Source organism: Polistes fuscatus, unplaced genomic scaffold (genome assembly GCF_010416935.1).
Source record: "Polistes fuscatus isolate 324 unplaced genomic scaffold, CU_Pfus_HIC Scaffold17, whole genome shotgun sequence".
NCBI lineage: Eukaryota > Metazoa > Arthropoda > Insecta > Hymenoptera > Vespidae > Polistes > Polistes fuscatus.
The window spans coordinates 2,196,152-2,212,191 of record NW_025113075.1 but is presented as its reverse complement, the minus strand read 5'-3'; the positions used below and the strand labels follow the sequence as shown (position 1 = coordinate 2,212,191).

The 16,040-nt window shown below is 27.5% G+C and overlaps 3 protein-coding genes across 7 annotated transcripts in view; 1 reads left to right on the top strand and 2 right to left on the bottom strand.

Moving 5' to 3' along the window:
• LOC122515286 (calcitonin gene-related peptide type 1 receptor-like) overlaps window positions 1-16,040 on the top strand; it is a 63,161-nt gene that overhangs the window by 10,381 nt on the left and 36,740 nt on the right. Inside the window, exon 3 of the mRNA XM_043632587.1 lies at window positions 10,386-10,496. Coding sequence (XP_043488522.1) covers window positions 10,386-10,496 — 111 coding nt within the window. The remainder of the gene's footprint in view (window positions 1-10,385; window positions 10,497-16,040) is intronic.
• Window positions 2,589-6,418, bottom strand: LOC122515285 (UDP-glucosyltransferase 2-like). 4 transcript variants are annotated; one of them, XM_043632584.1, is made up of 6 exons: window positions 6,346-6,418; window positions 4,999-5,688; window positions 4,219-4,638; window positions 3,756-3,990; window positions 3,397-3,622; window positions 2,589-2,923 (listed from the first exon to the last, which is right to left on the bottom strand). In XM_043632584.1, the coding sequence occupies exons 2-6, from the start codon at window positions 5,404-5,406 to the stop codon at window positions 2,635-2,637; spliced, it is 1,578 nt and encodes a 525-aa protein (XP_043488519.1). In that variant the 5' UTR covers window positions 5,407-5,688; window positions 6,346-6,418; the 3' UTR covers window positions 2,589-2,634. The 4 variants fall into 4 exon arrangements, with proteins under 4 accessions (XP_043488519.1, XP_043488518.1, XP_043488521.1 ...); XM_043632583.1 differs by having other exon boundaries at window positions 6,280-6,390; XM_043632586.1 differs by lacking the exon at window positions 6,346-6,418 and adding an exon at window positions 6,253-6,278.
• Window positions 11,636-15,528, bottom strand: LOC122515283. 2 transcript variants are annotated; one of them, XM_043632579.1, is made up of 2 exons: window positions 13,070-15,528; window positions 11,636-12,943 (listed from the first exon to the last, which is right to left on the bottom strand). In XM_043632579.1, the coding sequence occupies exons 1-2, from the start codon at window positions 15,453-15,455 to the stop codon at window positions 11,661-11,663; spliced, it is 3,669 nt and encodes a 1,222-aa protein (XP_043488514.1). In that variant the 5' UTR covers window positions 15,456-15,528; the 3' UTR covers window positions 11,636-11,660. The 2 variants fall into 2 exon arrangements, with proteins under 2 accessions (XP_043488514.1, XP_043488513.1); XM_043632578.1 differs by having other exon boundaries at window positions 11,636-15,528.

Here is a 16,040-nt window from a genome sequence, read left to right as displayed (position 1 = left end):
TTACGTTAATAGGAAATTATTACAAATTATTACAAATTCTTACGTGCTTTGTAATATTTTTTTTCTTTTAATAGCAAAAAAAAATGTTAAAGAAAAGAAAAGAAAAAAAAAAAAAAAAGATACGAATTCACGATAAGTTTCTAACCGTACGTCGATAAAAAAAATATTATTTCAGATGTTATCTCGAATTAAGATTGAACTTATATAGAAATAGAATAAAAAAAATTTATGCCAGTCATCGTAGATAAAGAAAAAAAAAAAAAAAATAGAAGAAACGAGTTCATTTATTTTCTAGGAAAGAGCACGTTCGATTATTATCCGATGCAACAATCTAATCTTACGCTAAGCATCTTTTTAATAAAATACTTCTTTCCTTTTTTCTCTTTTTTTTTAATGTTTAAATATAATATAACACATAGTAGAAAAAATGTTAATCGTCTAACGAATTATCTATTTAATTTCTTTTTTTTCTTTTTTTTTTTTTGCCTAAAAAATTAATATAATAATATAATAATAATAATAATAATAATATAATAATATATAATAATGGGTCAATGACATCAAAACGAAAAAATTTCTTTACGTAACGCGAGTAAATAAATTAGTAAACGAGGAAGATATTCAGTTGAAAAAAAAAAAAGAAAGAAAAAAAAAATCCCACCTACACACACACGCGAACAAACAAATTGTATTTCGTAATAATTTACAAAAAAAAGAAACAATGTATACTTGGAAATGGATAATAATTCGTGTAAGAGTGATGTTGCGTATATTTTGCAATAATAGTATTTGTTTTTAATTGGTATAAAATTACGTTACAATAATTATTCGTTGAAATCATAGAAATGTTGATTTTACAATACACACACACACTCATACAATTGGCATATTTGGATGAACGCATGAATTTTATTTGTTCATTTCGTTATTTGGGTCAAATTGAAATATCGGTAAAATTCTAATACACATATTTTTGTTGTATGCAAATTATTAGAAATTCTTTGCCAAAAAATTCCTAAGTTTTGACGTAGGACGAGACAAATTGTTCCGAAACGAATGCCAAAATTATTTTTCAGGGAAGGTGCTGGGTGGGAGGGGATGATATTTTTAACGAAAGAAGAAAAGAAAAGAAAAGAAAAGAAAGAAAAAAAAAAGTAAAGAAAATCTATCTATCCTTTTAATCTACGAATTAATTACCCGTTAGAGTTTATCTTTTTTTTGTTTTTTTTTACGTATTTAACGGAAGTACACGCATTGAGTCACGTGAAATAATTTATTTTACAAATATGCAATTGGTTTAACGTATCATGGATTTACTTTAAACGACAAATTGCTAGCTAGTTTTCTTTTTAAATTTTAAATGCCGCAATATATGCATAAACATGAGATAATAATGAGATAAAAAAACATGAAAATAAGTACAAAGGAAAATATATATTTAATGGTAAATTATTTTTTTTTATCTAAATTATATATAGTACGACGCATAATGCGAAGAATATTCTTTTTTTTTTTATTTATTTTTTCTTTTCGGAAATAATTTCTTTATTAATTTTGAAATTTCTCGTGATATCAAATATTCCCAAAATATAATTGAACGCTATGATTTATCATATGAATAAGTTATAAAAATTACAGTGCCAATATATTTTCGTTAATTATAGTTTCAACTAACAATAAGGCAAAGAATTAAGCTACATTTTTTTTTTTTCCATTCCAACATGCAATATTATTTGTTATCGTTTAACTTTTAAAAAACAAAACGTCGATTATTTGTAATCGTTTAACTTTTAAAAACAAAACGTCGACGATTATTTGTAATCCATCGATCATTACAATTAGCAAAATTATCGTTTTATTTATGTTTTCTTCTGTTCGTAGACAATTTAAAGATATATGTACATTTTGTTAACAAGTAAAATTAAGCTCGTTAACAGAGTTCGTTAAAAACATAGTTCGTGGGGGAGGAGGGGGTAGGTTGAGGGTGGTAGTAATTAGGTAAAAAAAAAAAACGTTGAAATACGCGTACGTTAAAAATGTTTTCGCTGAAAAAAAAAAAAGAAGTTTCGTTTTCTTTTTTTTTCTTATCTTATTAGATTTATTACTATTCCAGTACTTTGTATAATCGCCGCCAATATTTATGTTGTTTGTCTTCATTTGTTTTCTATTTTATTCAAACACTTAAAAAACTCAACGCGAAATAATCGATTAACAATAAATTATAAAATTTCTTGTTTTTTTTAATTTTTTTTAAGATTATAATACTCAAAATATATTTTTAATTCGTAAATCTAAAGACCCATATAATATATGGTTCATATTTATTTACATTCGGTTCAATTATATCCAATAAGCACGAGGATTAATCAATTAAAAACGATATATTTGCCAATTGATATTTTCACAAAATCAAATATTATATTTGATTTCATTAATATTTTATTAATATAAATTCGTTTTATTTATATAACTTATATAATTAAATATATAATTAAATATATATTTTATATTAAATATGATCAACACGAGAATGTGTCTGTGTATATAATAAAAAGATAAAGAAAAAAAACAAAAATAATCAACAAATATAAATATATATCGTTGTTTAATTATAACGTCCAAAGAACATAATCTTTACGTGATTTTTTTCTTATGAGAAACTTTGGTGTTTCCTTCCTTAGACGAAAACATGTTCAATAATAATAATGTTAAATGAAATAATATATAAATAATGACAAATGTAACGACGAATAGGAACATATAAACATCCAGTAGTGCTATTTGCCACCAATATAAATTCAAGGCCGGCGAATGTAGCGAATTAAAACCATACTTTATAACATAGTCGATCCAATAATTAGCAGTGTCGATAGGTTTCCTTGGCCTGTCTACAAATCTTTCTCCTATCTTACGTGCCGTTTTTCTACAAAAGAAAATTATTATTTAAATTATTAAAAAACAAAACAAAACAACAAAAGAGGAGAAGACTCTTTCAAAAAATTCATCAAATTTAATTATTTAATTACAAATAAATAATATTTTGAATATACGTTGTTTTTTGTTTTGTTTTATTAAAAAAACAAAAAACAAAAAAAAATATAAATAATAAAATAAATGAATTAAAATAAAATAAAAATATAATATATAATAATATTATATTATATTATTATAATATATTAATAATAAAAATAAAATAAATAAAATAATAAATAATAATGAATGTAAATGTTTTCGGAGGAAGGGGTTTTGGGTGGAATTTGGGGGGGGGGGTGAAGTAACAGGAATGGTCGTTCGATAAATAATAAATAAATAAATGAATGAAACATTTGCGTGTGAGCACTTTCTCCTCCCTCCCTCCTTCTTCTCCCCCAACTATTGTATCTTGCATACACGTGCCTGTATGTTGAATTATATAAAATTTTGTGCAATGCATCGTCCATGTCTTTTTGCGTCATGCTTTCGTAATCCAATTTGACGGCAATATTTTTCTCTACGTAGCTATCGATATTGGTAAATTGATCAGCGAATAACGGGATTCCGATCATAGGAACGCCGCAAGCTATGGTCTCCTGCGTCCCCATAAGACCGCCATGAGTAATAAATGCTCTTATGTTGGGGTGTTCTGAAAAAAAAACGAATTTTTATTTAAATAAATGTAATATTTATATTTTGTTATATTTTAGTTAATATCGTAGGGATAATTCAAATGAATTATTTTATAAATAATGATGGATATTGTTATTATTATTACTAACTTAATATTTTTAATTGCGGCAACCATGGAGACATTCGAACGTTATTCGGCAAATCGGCTGGCAAATCTTTGGGATTTGGTATTTTCATCAGTATTTTAACGGGCGATATTTTCTCGAACGATTTGTAAAATATATCGAGTATGTGTTTTGGAAATGTTTCTATTTTGATCATAGAACCGAAGGAGAAGTATATGAAACCGTCTTTGTCGCACTCGTCGGCCCATTTCTTTAATTCCTACGATTGAAGAATTGTATTGAGACAAGTAATAAATATTAATTAATTGTTTTTTTTTTTTTGAACGATTCGAAATAGTTCGTTTCTTTTTTTTTCTTCGCAGTAATATAAATTATATTTGTATGAAATTAGAGTTTTAAAATTTGTACAATAACATACTCTGACGATGTAATAATTAATTGTAAGAGCAAAATTCGAAATAATTTGTATTAATCGTTGAAAACTTACGGGAGATAATTTCGTATCGTCTTCTTGTACATGCAAACCACCAACTTCGATAAGCGCAGTTGTTATCGGTCTGACTCCGTTCAATGAGAAATGACTGTTAACCAAAATCATAGAAATATTCCTTTCCAATTCCCGTACGCTTGGCATATTAGGACCCACGTATTTTTTGATCAATTGGTCTTGATACTGCGTGAAATAATTGAAATACATTTTGTTGAACAACGTGTGTAAAGTCTTGAAAGTGCGTTGCCAGAAATTCATCTGTTTGACGTAATCCAACAAATTGTTTGCTACGAATGCCAAATTTTCTGGATTTGCTATGAACGGATTGGCCCATGGATAAAGTGCCGATGAACTAACACCGATCACTGGTACGTTCAAAATATTACCGAATACGGCAAAACACGATGCACCGAAGATCTATTAACAAAACACTAACAACAACAATAACAACAAAGTTAAAAAAGGAAAACAATTATATTACAAATATAATTGATGTTACAAAATCATCAATGAGGATAAGAAAATGATCGATAACGATGAAATATTCCATCAACGCGTAGCTTTGAATTAATCTTTCGAGAACAAATAACACGTATTAATCATAAATTTCACGTTGCATCCCAAAAGTTATTATTCGATCTTTTCTTTATCTCAACGATTCGATTCGTTTGACCACGAAACAGAGCGCAAAAAAATATAACGTGTGATACACGTTATTTTATATTATATCATATTATTTGATAATATAAAATATAAAGAAAGGAAAAAAGAAATTACTTCGCTTATAACGACATCGTAGGGCGGATTTGTCGGTGGATCCTTTATGATTTTTTGAATTTCTGGTAAATTTAAATATTCGCATAATTCGTTACCACCCATGGTTGACACCGCGTGTACCGGCATTTCTCTTAGGTTAATTTTCATGAAATCGAAGGAAACGTTATTGACCAATGTCAATTTGATTGGTATGGAAACCAAATCGGTGTAATTTTCTACAGGTTTCTTCAATGGGAATGCACTTATCACGTCAACCTGGTGGCCCTTTTTAGCTAGGCCCTTCATCAATGCTTCGAACATCATGAAATGACTTTTACCGTGGAATGCAAAAATTCCTAACATTCGGTATCCTTGAGAAAACGTTAGACACACGGTCAGATAAATGATTAAACACGTTAACACATTCATTTTTTGTCATTGAATTTTCTTCTCTTCTTAATTTTTCCTTCTTCTTTTTCCCCCTGCTCTTCTCTCTCTTCTTCTTCTTTCTGCGCAACTTAAACGTTCTGTTGGTTTTTTTTTTGTTTCAATCTGACGGTGATTCAAATTAAAACTCCGCGTTGTGATTGAGTTGTATTTATTTAAATTAATATATTATGTCGTTTGAATTTCATCGTTATTTCTTATTTTTTTTTTTTTTTCTTTTATGGAAACAACTCGTTCGATTTTCTATTGGCTTGAATATATTTCCTAGAAAAAAAAGAAAAAAAATTTACAAATCGATAAGTAAAAAATGTTTCATTTTTATATGTGTTCGTTATAATACGTCGCGTTTAATTCAAATTTGTTCATTAATATTCTTTTATCGTACGAAGTATCATATTTACAATTCAAATGATAGATTTAATTGAGCAAAAAAGGAAAAACGAAAAAAAAAAAAAAAAAGAAAGAAAACGAAACGTAAGTTTTTCGAAACGAGTAGCACCGTTGACACGTCAAATCAATCGTAACATTTTCCACTATTTCAATGTTTCTCAAATCGTATTATATTTAAATCATATCATCGTATCTCTCTCGATATATTAATATTTTATATATTTTCAAATTTTCATTTGGATTAATGATAAAAAAAATTAATACGACAAGAGAACGTATATTACTTTACCAATTGTCTATTGTTTACTTTAACTTTCTTTCGTTTCTTTTAACGAAATTAAACGAATTATATTTCCATAAATACGATACGGTTTGAAATATTTTTTAAATGTTACGAAAAAAAAAAAAAAAATAAATAAATAAATAAAATAGCCAAACGTGTTTGCCAATTTTTTTCGTTCTTACTAATACGTTTCACTGTAATAACAAAAATGAATAATAATATAACGTATTTAATGATCTTTTCCCTACAAGTATTCAATGCACACTGATAGGATTGTTCGACATTACTAGTTTATAGTAGCTTCGTTTTTCCTTAGTTCACGTTTTTAAATTTTTCATTACACGTGACTTACATTTTACACAGACGTGTGTGCACAGACACACGTCCACATACCCACACACAAAGTTGCATACTAACGTACATACGTATACATAGATTTGTTCAATACACATTCATTATTTTATATTTTATATTCTTTAAATTGTACACAAATAATATTTCGTTTCTGACCCCGTACTATTTACTTTTTATTATTCGTTTCATTACATTATTACAATATTTAATTATTTTAATACGATTATAAAATAAAACAACGTTGTTTTTTTTTTATTATCTATACCTAATTTTCATTTATCTTAATTTTATTTATTATCATTCGATGGGTCAATATTGTATGATTTTTCCTTTCTTTCTTTTTCTTTTCTTTTTTCTTTTTCTTTTTTTATTATTATTTTTATTTTAATCTCGTTATACTTGTTTAAAATGCATACAATTGATTATTTTTAATTTCAATAATTATACGGATTCATTAGAAATATATTTTAAATGTATTTGCGTTCAACTTTTATCGAACAAAAGCGCAACATAATTTTTTTGAGAAATGTTATTTAATACATGTGAATCAAACCAAGGTCATATAAATAAACTCTAATAATATTATATCAACAGTTAGATAATATACACGTGGAATTATACATCAACGTCTTCTTTAAATAAAATCGTATTCATATTTTTGTTCTTTCAATTAATCATTAAAAATTATGAAATATTATTATCATTGTCTCAACGTTGTCAAAATTTTTATCTCAAGGACGTTTCCATAAAGAAAACATTAATTTATTTAATTTTTAGAAAACCGTGAAACCGTAGAAAAACAATTCACGATTTTCCAATATAAAGCAAAGAAAAATTCGAACAGAGAATTTATCGAAAATTCATGATTAACCCTTTGGAACTCGAATAACAAAATTTCACAGAGGTTGAGAGGGTGGATGGGAACGAAAATCACAAAAAGTCACGAAAATGGGTGCTTTTACATTTGATTATTTGACTGTTTTTGAATCCTTTGTTTCTTTTCCTTCTTCCTTTTCTTTTTTTTTCAAAGAATGAATTTGAAATTTTAACATATTACACGTCCAATAAATTAGGTGGAACAGTTTGTCAATAGATAAAATATAATTGCAATGCAACAAGATTAATCTCAAAGTGTATAATTCGATGGGTTTGTTTGTGAATTATGAAAAATGACTTGAATTTATTGGTAGTAGAGATTCCTGCATGTTTTCTTCCCATGACTATGATTTTTCATCATTCGAAACATTCTTATTTCGTTATATTATTCTGTAATAATTTATACTCATTCTTTTTATTTCTTCTTCATCTCGTGAACTTGTCAATTCGCTGACATGACAATTACACAAATAATGCGATGATATTTTAAATGCAACATCTTACGTAACATTTCGAATGATATGCAGATCTTGCAACATTGGATTATCTAACATCGACGATAAAATAGTTTTCCAAAGAGATTTTCAAATCTAATATGTGAGAAAAAGAAAAAAAAAGAAGAAGAAATATAAACATTTCGAAACGATATCAATTGAGATGTACTACTTACGTGTAACATTTTATCTTACGTTCATATATTATTAAGTATCTGTAAATTGTTGCAAAAAACTAATAGAGATAACGATTATCTCTATCGGAGTATTGTTTGTTCAAAAAAAAAAAAAAGGGTAAATAAAAAAATAAAAAAGAAAAGATAAGTAAATAACAATCTATTTTTTAATCCACACGCAATACACGCGTATACACATTTATATAAATATATATTTATTTATTTATTTAATAATATTTTATTGACCCTAGAGCCTAGGCTCCCTAAAGACCATTAATTACAGTAAAGTACAATATAATGTATAGATAAAAACAAAACAAAAATTAAAATTATGTATAACAGTATAACAGTTCTATAATAGTGGTAGTAGTCAATAAAGTAGGTGTGATATCTTAATCTGAATTCTTATAGTCACTTAGAGCTACGATATCTCCGATAATTGATTCCACATACGAAGTATATATATGAAGTATATATATATATATTATTTATAGTAAGTGCATTTGAATAAACACAGTTTGAAAAAAATGTGAGTAAGATTTAGTTAAAATTTAATTATTTATTTGAATTTATAGTCAATGAATTTTAATAAACGTAGTTCGTGTAATTTGTTGAAGAATGATCTCGTTGATCGTAATATAAAAAAAATGAAAAATAATTAGAAGAGGTAGTTGCAAAGGAAAGAAAGAAAGAAAGAAAAAAAGTAAATAAAATGTTAAAATATTACGTTTGATCTCGGTTAGGATTTGTTTAACCAATGACGTGAACGTACGTACGATGAAATATGCAGTATAATTTGGTAATAACCCAACCAACCATCATCGTTCATCGGATATAGGAAATATATCATCTGCGATATCGTTATTCGTGCAATATTGATGTCATACTTAACATGTAATATTCATAATTGCGTAGATACATAAGTAATATATTAATGTTTTATATCACTGCATTTTTTATATTTCCTCGACGTGCTATGTTATTTGTTTCTTTATTTTTATCTTACCTTTACTTTTCTCAAGGAAATGTAATATAGGAAGAATATGTGGTAGATAAAAAATATTATCAAACGCTTGTTTACTTTATTTTTAATATTTCTTTTATACACAAATATAAATATACATGATATTTAAATTATATATATAAAAATATATAATATATATCAATTATAATATAGAATATTGAAGAAAATTGTAAATATGAAATGAATTAAAGATACAAATTATTATGATAATAAAATCATTTCTATTAATCGAAAATAAATTCTAAATAAGAATAATACTATCCAAAAGGAAAGAACAAAATAAAGAAAAATAGTCGAATCTACGCGTGTTATTTTTTAAATATTATTTGTTTATTTCAAATAGATAACGTAAGTACAAATTGTTGAAACTTTAATGAAAGCATTTACGTGATGCATAAGGGGCATACGTGAGTGGTATCATTATTACCTTACGAAACAGACTTTTGAATGGTTTCTCAACGTCAGTAGGGAGAAACTCTGCGTGAATCTCGAAATTGCAATTGCATAGATAACGTCTGGGAATATATCGAATGCTTGATAAAGGATTGCGCATGCGTTTCCAAGCCCCGATATCCTACAATGAATCGATTTTAAATTCTGGAAACTTGCACATCGAACAATACAATCTGATCGTAACAATTAATCATTCTCTTCATTTAATATTAATATATATCGATCACTATATCGTGTGTTATATATCATTTTCGTATTTTTAATTATTCAAAAATATATAAGAATTATATTTCTATTAACGATACTGATCTGATCGTAACAATTATTTTCATACTAATTAATATTAAATACAATTATAATTATATTTAATCACTATGGTGTATTATACATTTATTCTTACTATACAAAAATAATTAATAAATATTTCGAAAAATTGTCCATTATTATGTTGTTCATGTATCATCAATGATATCATATGATATTATTATGTAAGATGTTGTTTATTCAGATTCGTGCAAATATCTCGTACGACGACGTGCGTTTATTAAAATAAATGTTTTATGCATGTGTGTTATTAATACGAACGAATCGTATTTCTCTACGCATATTAATAAATACACGTGTAATAATAAGGATAACAAAAATATATACACTTTATTTTTAATACTATCAATGATACAAAATTTATTACAAGTTTCTATACGAGTTTGTATGGGATGAGTTGTTTTTTTTTTTCTTTTTTTAAAAAGAAAATAATGAACACTGTGCATAATTATTTATACAAAATTCTATTATATTATATTCCTCGAGAGAAATAACAAAAGTGTGTACGTGTATGTTTGTTTGCGTACGTATGCGTGTATAAAAAAGAAAGAAGATTATTAAAATTATTTTTTCTTTGACCATTTCAGAACCCTTCTGTCCTATGACCTTCGATGGGTGGTCTTGTTGGCCTGATACACCAGCAGGATTTACAGCTTACATTCCCTGTCCTGATTTTATTACAGGATTCGATGCATCCTGTAAGTACCCCCTTTCAATCATTTATTTCTAATTTATATAAATATTACGTTAATATTACGAAATAATTTTTGTTTTTTATAGATACTACACAATAATAATAATAATAATAATAATTACTCTATTTTGTTCCTATTTATTAGAATATTCAAGGTATTTCTAAAATGATCTTTAATTATTCGAATTTGATCTCATTTCAGTTCAGACTATAATCTAATATATTTTATTTTAATAATATTATAATTATGTTTTTTTTTTTAGAGGATTAAACGTTTAATATAATTTGTTTAAAAGATAATTTTGCAGGAATTTTCGTTAACGATAGATAATATAACGATTTCGATATTATTTGTTAATCATTACTAATATATATATTTTTAAATAAACAAAAAAAAGAATATATATTTAATCTATAAAAAAAAAATTTGGCAAACGATTGAAAATATGTTTTAATATATATATATATATTTTTCTTTTTTTTTTTTTTGCTTAAATTAAACGATGAAAGAAAAAATATATAAAAGCCAATAAAATTATCTGCAAAAATAAAAATATTTAATGAACAATAATTAATCAACGTTATTACATCTAATAATAATAATAATAATAATAATAAAAGTGATAAGAAATTGAAGAAAATAATCGTAATTATAAATAAAAAAATAATCTTCTCGAAAACTATCCCTCTTCTCTTTGGTTATCACTTATTTCTTTTATTATTAACATTTATATGACTTGTATATTAAAAATGTAATATCACATTACTCTTTTCAAGAGTTAAAAAAAGAAAAGAAAAGAAAAAAAAAATGCTAAACAAATGAAAAAATACTTCGTGCGCACGCGCGCGCGTATGTGTATGTGTGTGTGTGTGTTTTTTATTATATATTTGTTCTTTCAAATAAATTTATTTCTTTTTATTCGCTCGTTACAATAGAAGATTATCATTTCACATATGCATAGACACACACACACACACACACGTTTAATATTTAAATTAATAATAATAATAACAACGAGGTATATCAGATTTTATATCTGATGAGACGTATACGAAAATATTCTTTAATAAAAAAAGAAAAAAAGAAAAAAAAATGATCTTTTCCTAGGCAAAGAAAAAAAGATGACGACGATGCATTAAAATTGCATTAGTAACTATGCAACACCTATCAACAATATCCGTTAAGTCTGGCATACAACAAACAAAAAACTTCTGGATCTTTGAGTGCTTTAAATTTATCCAATAATTGAAAATGCATGTCATAATATATTTCTTTGGGATGCGTTGGAAGAAGTTGAACTGCCGTCAATTTGGACAAAGAACACGTATCATTCTTTAAAAGTTCATTTATGAAAGGATAATAGATATTTTCTTCGCTATTACCATTTGTAATTAATAGAAAATCTCCAATAGCTTTTGCTAATATAACATACGAACATTTGTTTTCTTTACATTTTTGAATTAACTTAGTGGAAACATTTTCAGCAAATTCTAAAGGCGTTAGGATATAGTATTTGGTTAATTGTAACATTATGTATGACCAGATATCGATGTATATGGGAACCTTGTACAATGTCTTCACCAATTCGTCGATTATTTGTCCCGCAATAATTGGACAAATCGAATCCGATTGGCTCTTATCCAACAAGATGTTCTGAATTCTTTTGATAAAACCACCAACACCTTCCATGATGGGAAACTTAATTTTGTGTTCTAATTGGAAATGGAACCATTCATCGCACGTACCTTCCATTATTTTACCTAATTTTTTAAATCTCGCCAAATATTCTTCCTTCTTGGCGAATAAATAATTATTAATGACTATATCTAACATACGATTGTCATTTATAAATTCATTCCTGAACGAATATTTTTCGATGAAATTTAATATAATCTTATCGTCGACATTGCTGACATAATAGCAGCTCAATTTATCGTATATTGTACTGTGTAAAAAATCTAATGCCCTTTCTTGAATATCATTCAGTTCTGTATTACCCGGCATCTCTAAGTCTAATATTTTCATTGTCATTAATGTAATTGTTTTGACCACATCGTTGATATATTCGATTGGTATTACATGGGTTTCGATGTATTCCGGTTTGTAATATTCCCAATCTTGAAACTGGTAAGTTTCCAAGATATATTTGAACGTAGACCAGGTATTATTTTTAGGATTATTCGCGAACAGTTTATTACATGATTTAAATATTACTACGCGTATAGACTGATGCTCCTTTTCATTCTTCCACCTGGACAATAAATATTCGGCACGTTTCTCGATAGTTTCGGCAAATCCGTATATCCTGATGGCATTTTTCTTAAGCATTATTTTTTTATGCGACATCGTTCGCAAATAATCTTGTACCTTCTTATACGACGATTTCATGCACACGTTAAACACAATTTCCGATATATTTAAATGATAAGAAATATCGTATTCGTAAAATTCTGTAATAATTTCCAACGGTAATGGTGGGCTTAACGTTTCTATACCCTTCAACATGCTTTTCACTAAATTTAAATATCCACTATCAAATAAATACATGTTCTTTGGATTGTTGATATCATCAATACCTTTTTCCAACAAATATTGCCGATAAGTATCTCGAAAACATTGACCGTCCAAGATGATTGCCATCAGATAAAGATAATACGGTTCGTTTTTCAACGACAAACGTATTCTAGCTTCCTCGATGAATTTTATTGGCAATATATTGTACCAACGGCACATGGTAAAGAAACGTTTTATTCTTCCCGAACGATACGATTTAGATTCTTCAGCTGTGTCTAAGAAATACGATATTTTGTTCAACACCTGTTTAGGATCAGTTCTTAACATTTTAAATGGTGCGCTTACCTTGAAATTGAATACAGTGGGTAAAGTTACATTTAACAGTTTTTCGTATAACTTCGGATCCTTCTCCTTTACGGCATTCTCTAATCGGTTGAAATAATTCATTGATTTCTCTGGTATCTTATCTTTATTCGTTAACAAATCTTCGACCTGTGACAAAAGCCACTTGGATCTCCATTTTTTAAATGGCGTGCATATTAATCTTTGTCTTGCGGTTGTCGTCTTCTTCTTCCTCTTTTTCTTCGTCGTACGGGGGGCATATTCTTTGTCCAATTGGTACATAGTTAATACGAGATCGGTTACGAAATAGATCCTAACTTCTTCGTTCCATAATATGTGACTCGTCTTTAACGACGAATCCGAATCCGTATTAATTTCACGAGTTGATTCCGTACTCGACGTTGCTTCTTGTACGAAACTCGAATCTGTATCTTGTTCTAATTTGTTCTTTACAAATTTCTTCTCAACTTGATCGACCATTATCTTGAAAAACAAATTTCTGTCTTGCGGTTTACCGTCGTATCTGGACCAATTGTAACTCGGATGTTTCCGTACAAAATGCAAATACATATCTGTAAATTCTTTTGCCAAATCATGCATAGAAAAATGTTTGTATTTAACGAGAATCGATTCTTGCAATATATCCAAATAACTGTTGATATTGTGGAACATACAATTCTTGCATAAACTTAGGATCAACGTATCGATGGCCGGCCATAACTTTACTTCTAAATCATCAAATGTATATAAAAATTGAAATTTGGTGAAAAATGTTTGCCAAAATCCCAGCCTCTCGTTCTTGTGATTTTTATCAACGTATTCTAAAAATTGACAAAGCGCATCTATGTCGTCGTTAACTTTACAATTGTAAATCATTTTTATTATCAATGCTACCCTATAATCGTAATCTTCAGCTTTTTTTATTTCAGCTTTGATTCTTTTCATATTGACGCTAGTCGGTAAATATGAATCGTAATTTTCCTCGCAACTATATATGTTGTTTACAAATTGTGACCTCAAAAAAGGTAATACTTTGATTCGCAGATTCGTCGGTAAAAATGGAAGCAATTTTATCGTAATGTTATTTTTATTATCGATAAATTTTTGACCATAAGCTTTTTCGTACGACTCCGATATTAATTTGTATACTTTATCTTTAGGATAATACTCTAAATAATTGATCGCTTTATTCGTCTGAAATTTATTGACACTTTCAGGTAATAATGCGGGAAATATAGTATTCATCAATGTTTCGTTTATCATTTCAAGGTCTATAAATTTGATCCATACACGTGGATTTTCTTCCAATATACTTTGACTATTGTTTCTTCTTTTTAAGATATTCTTCGCATATTTTTTATCCAAACTACGAAAGTTATTTTGCAACGACCAAGACGTGACGATTTCGTTGAACAAATTGTGATTCCTTTTGATCAATTTCGGTAAAAACTTCTTGTATCCATGGATTGTTTCCTTCGAAATGATAGACGTTCGCGAGTTATTTCTCGATTTAATTAAATTGAAATAATAAGTTATGACGTTAGGTTTACGTAAATACAATCTGTCGACTTGATTGACGGACAAAATGATCCTATGTACGAATAAATTCGCTTTAACGAAATCCTCGGAGCAAGCAAACAACAATGGTATCGAATAACTTACACCGTAATTTTCTACAAACATGACGAAAAAATCTTCCGCTTTTTTTTCATTCTTCAAATTACGACCCAACGATTTCACTATTTCGTGTCTCGTTTTCAACGTTACGAACGGTATGATATTTTGAAAAAAATATTCCGCATTAATGACATCTTCGTTCTTACCCTGAAAATACCATCTGCATTTGAGTGCTTTGCACGTGATAAACTCGTCTTCCGATTTCAACAATTCAGTTATCATATCGTAATTTTCTGTCATATTGGCGATTATCAATTTATACAATGGTTGCAAGTGTTCTCCCGTTTCTTTCCATATTTCTGGATTTAATTTTTTGCTTTCCATGTTCATATGCGTTTTTATATGTTCTAATATAGTTTTATATTTTTTATCCGGGGTCATTCCTTTGATTTCTTGAAGCGCAATGAGGTACGATGACACGCCAATCATTGTTTATACTTTTTTGGTTTTCGTGTGTGTGTGTGTGTGTGTATATATGTGTGTATGCTTGTGGTTGTTGTTGTTGTTTTTTTCTTTTTCTTTTTCTTTTCTAAAAAAAGAAAACAATTTTTAATCACGATACTATTATTTTCATTTGTAAACGTAACATATAAGTTCTATAAAAAATCTATGACAAAAGTAATTAAACCAAAAGTATTGGTTACGATTTTTGGATTATAAATAATCACGTTAATCAGATACAATTTATAAACAATTGCTACGTGCTAGAATCAAAATTTGTAAATTAAGAAGAATAATCTTTCGTATAATTCAAAAGAAAATATTTAAACGACTTAATGAGACTACAAAACATCTCGATTAATATTAAATATAATTATTTAATTATTAATTAACGACAAACTACTCTCTCAATTCGAAAGTGATTTTCTTTTCTCAGGAAGCGCGGGTAGAAGGGGTTGGTAGGCATATATTTAAATACGTACACGTAATTATTCCGTTGAAACGATACAAAACTTCTAACGGTTACTATTTATCTTTATCTTCGACCCATTGTTTAAATTGTTGACTTCAAAA

Coding starts and splice junctions, on each gene's coding strand:
- LOC122515285 (XM_043632584.1), bottom strand. CDS start 5,406: ATGAATGTGTTAACGTGTTTAATCATTTATCTGACCGTGTGTCTAACG. Junction 3,623..3,755: donor GCCGCAATTAAAAATATTAA/GTTAGTAATAAT, acceptor TTTTTTTTTCAG/AACACCCCAACATAAGAGCA. Junction 2,924..3,396: donor TTATATAATTCAACATACAG/GCACGTGTATGC, acceptor TTTCTTTTGTAG/AAAAACGGCACGTAAGATAG.
- LOC122515283 (XM_043632578.1), bottom strand. CDS start 15,455: ATGATTGGCGTGTCATCGTACCTCATTGCGCTTCAAGAAATCAAAGGA.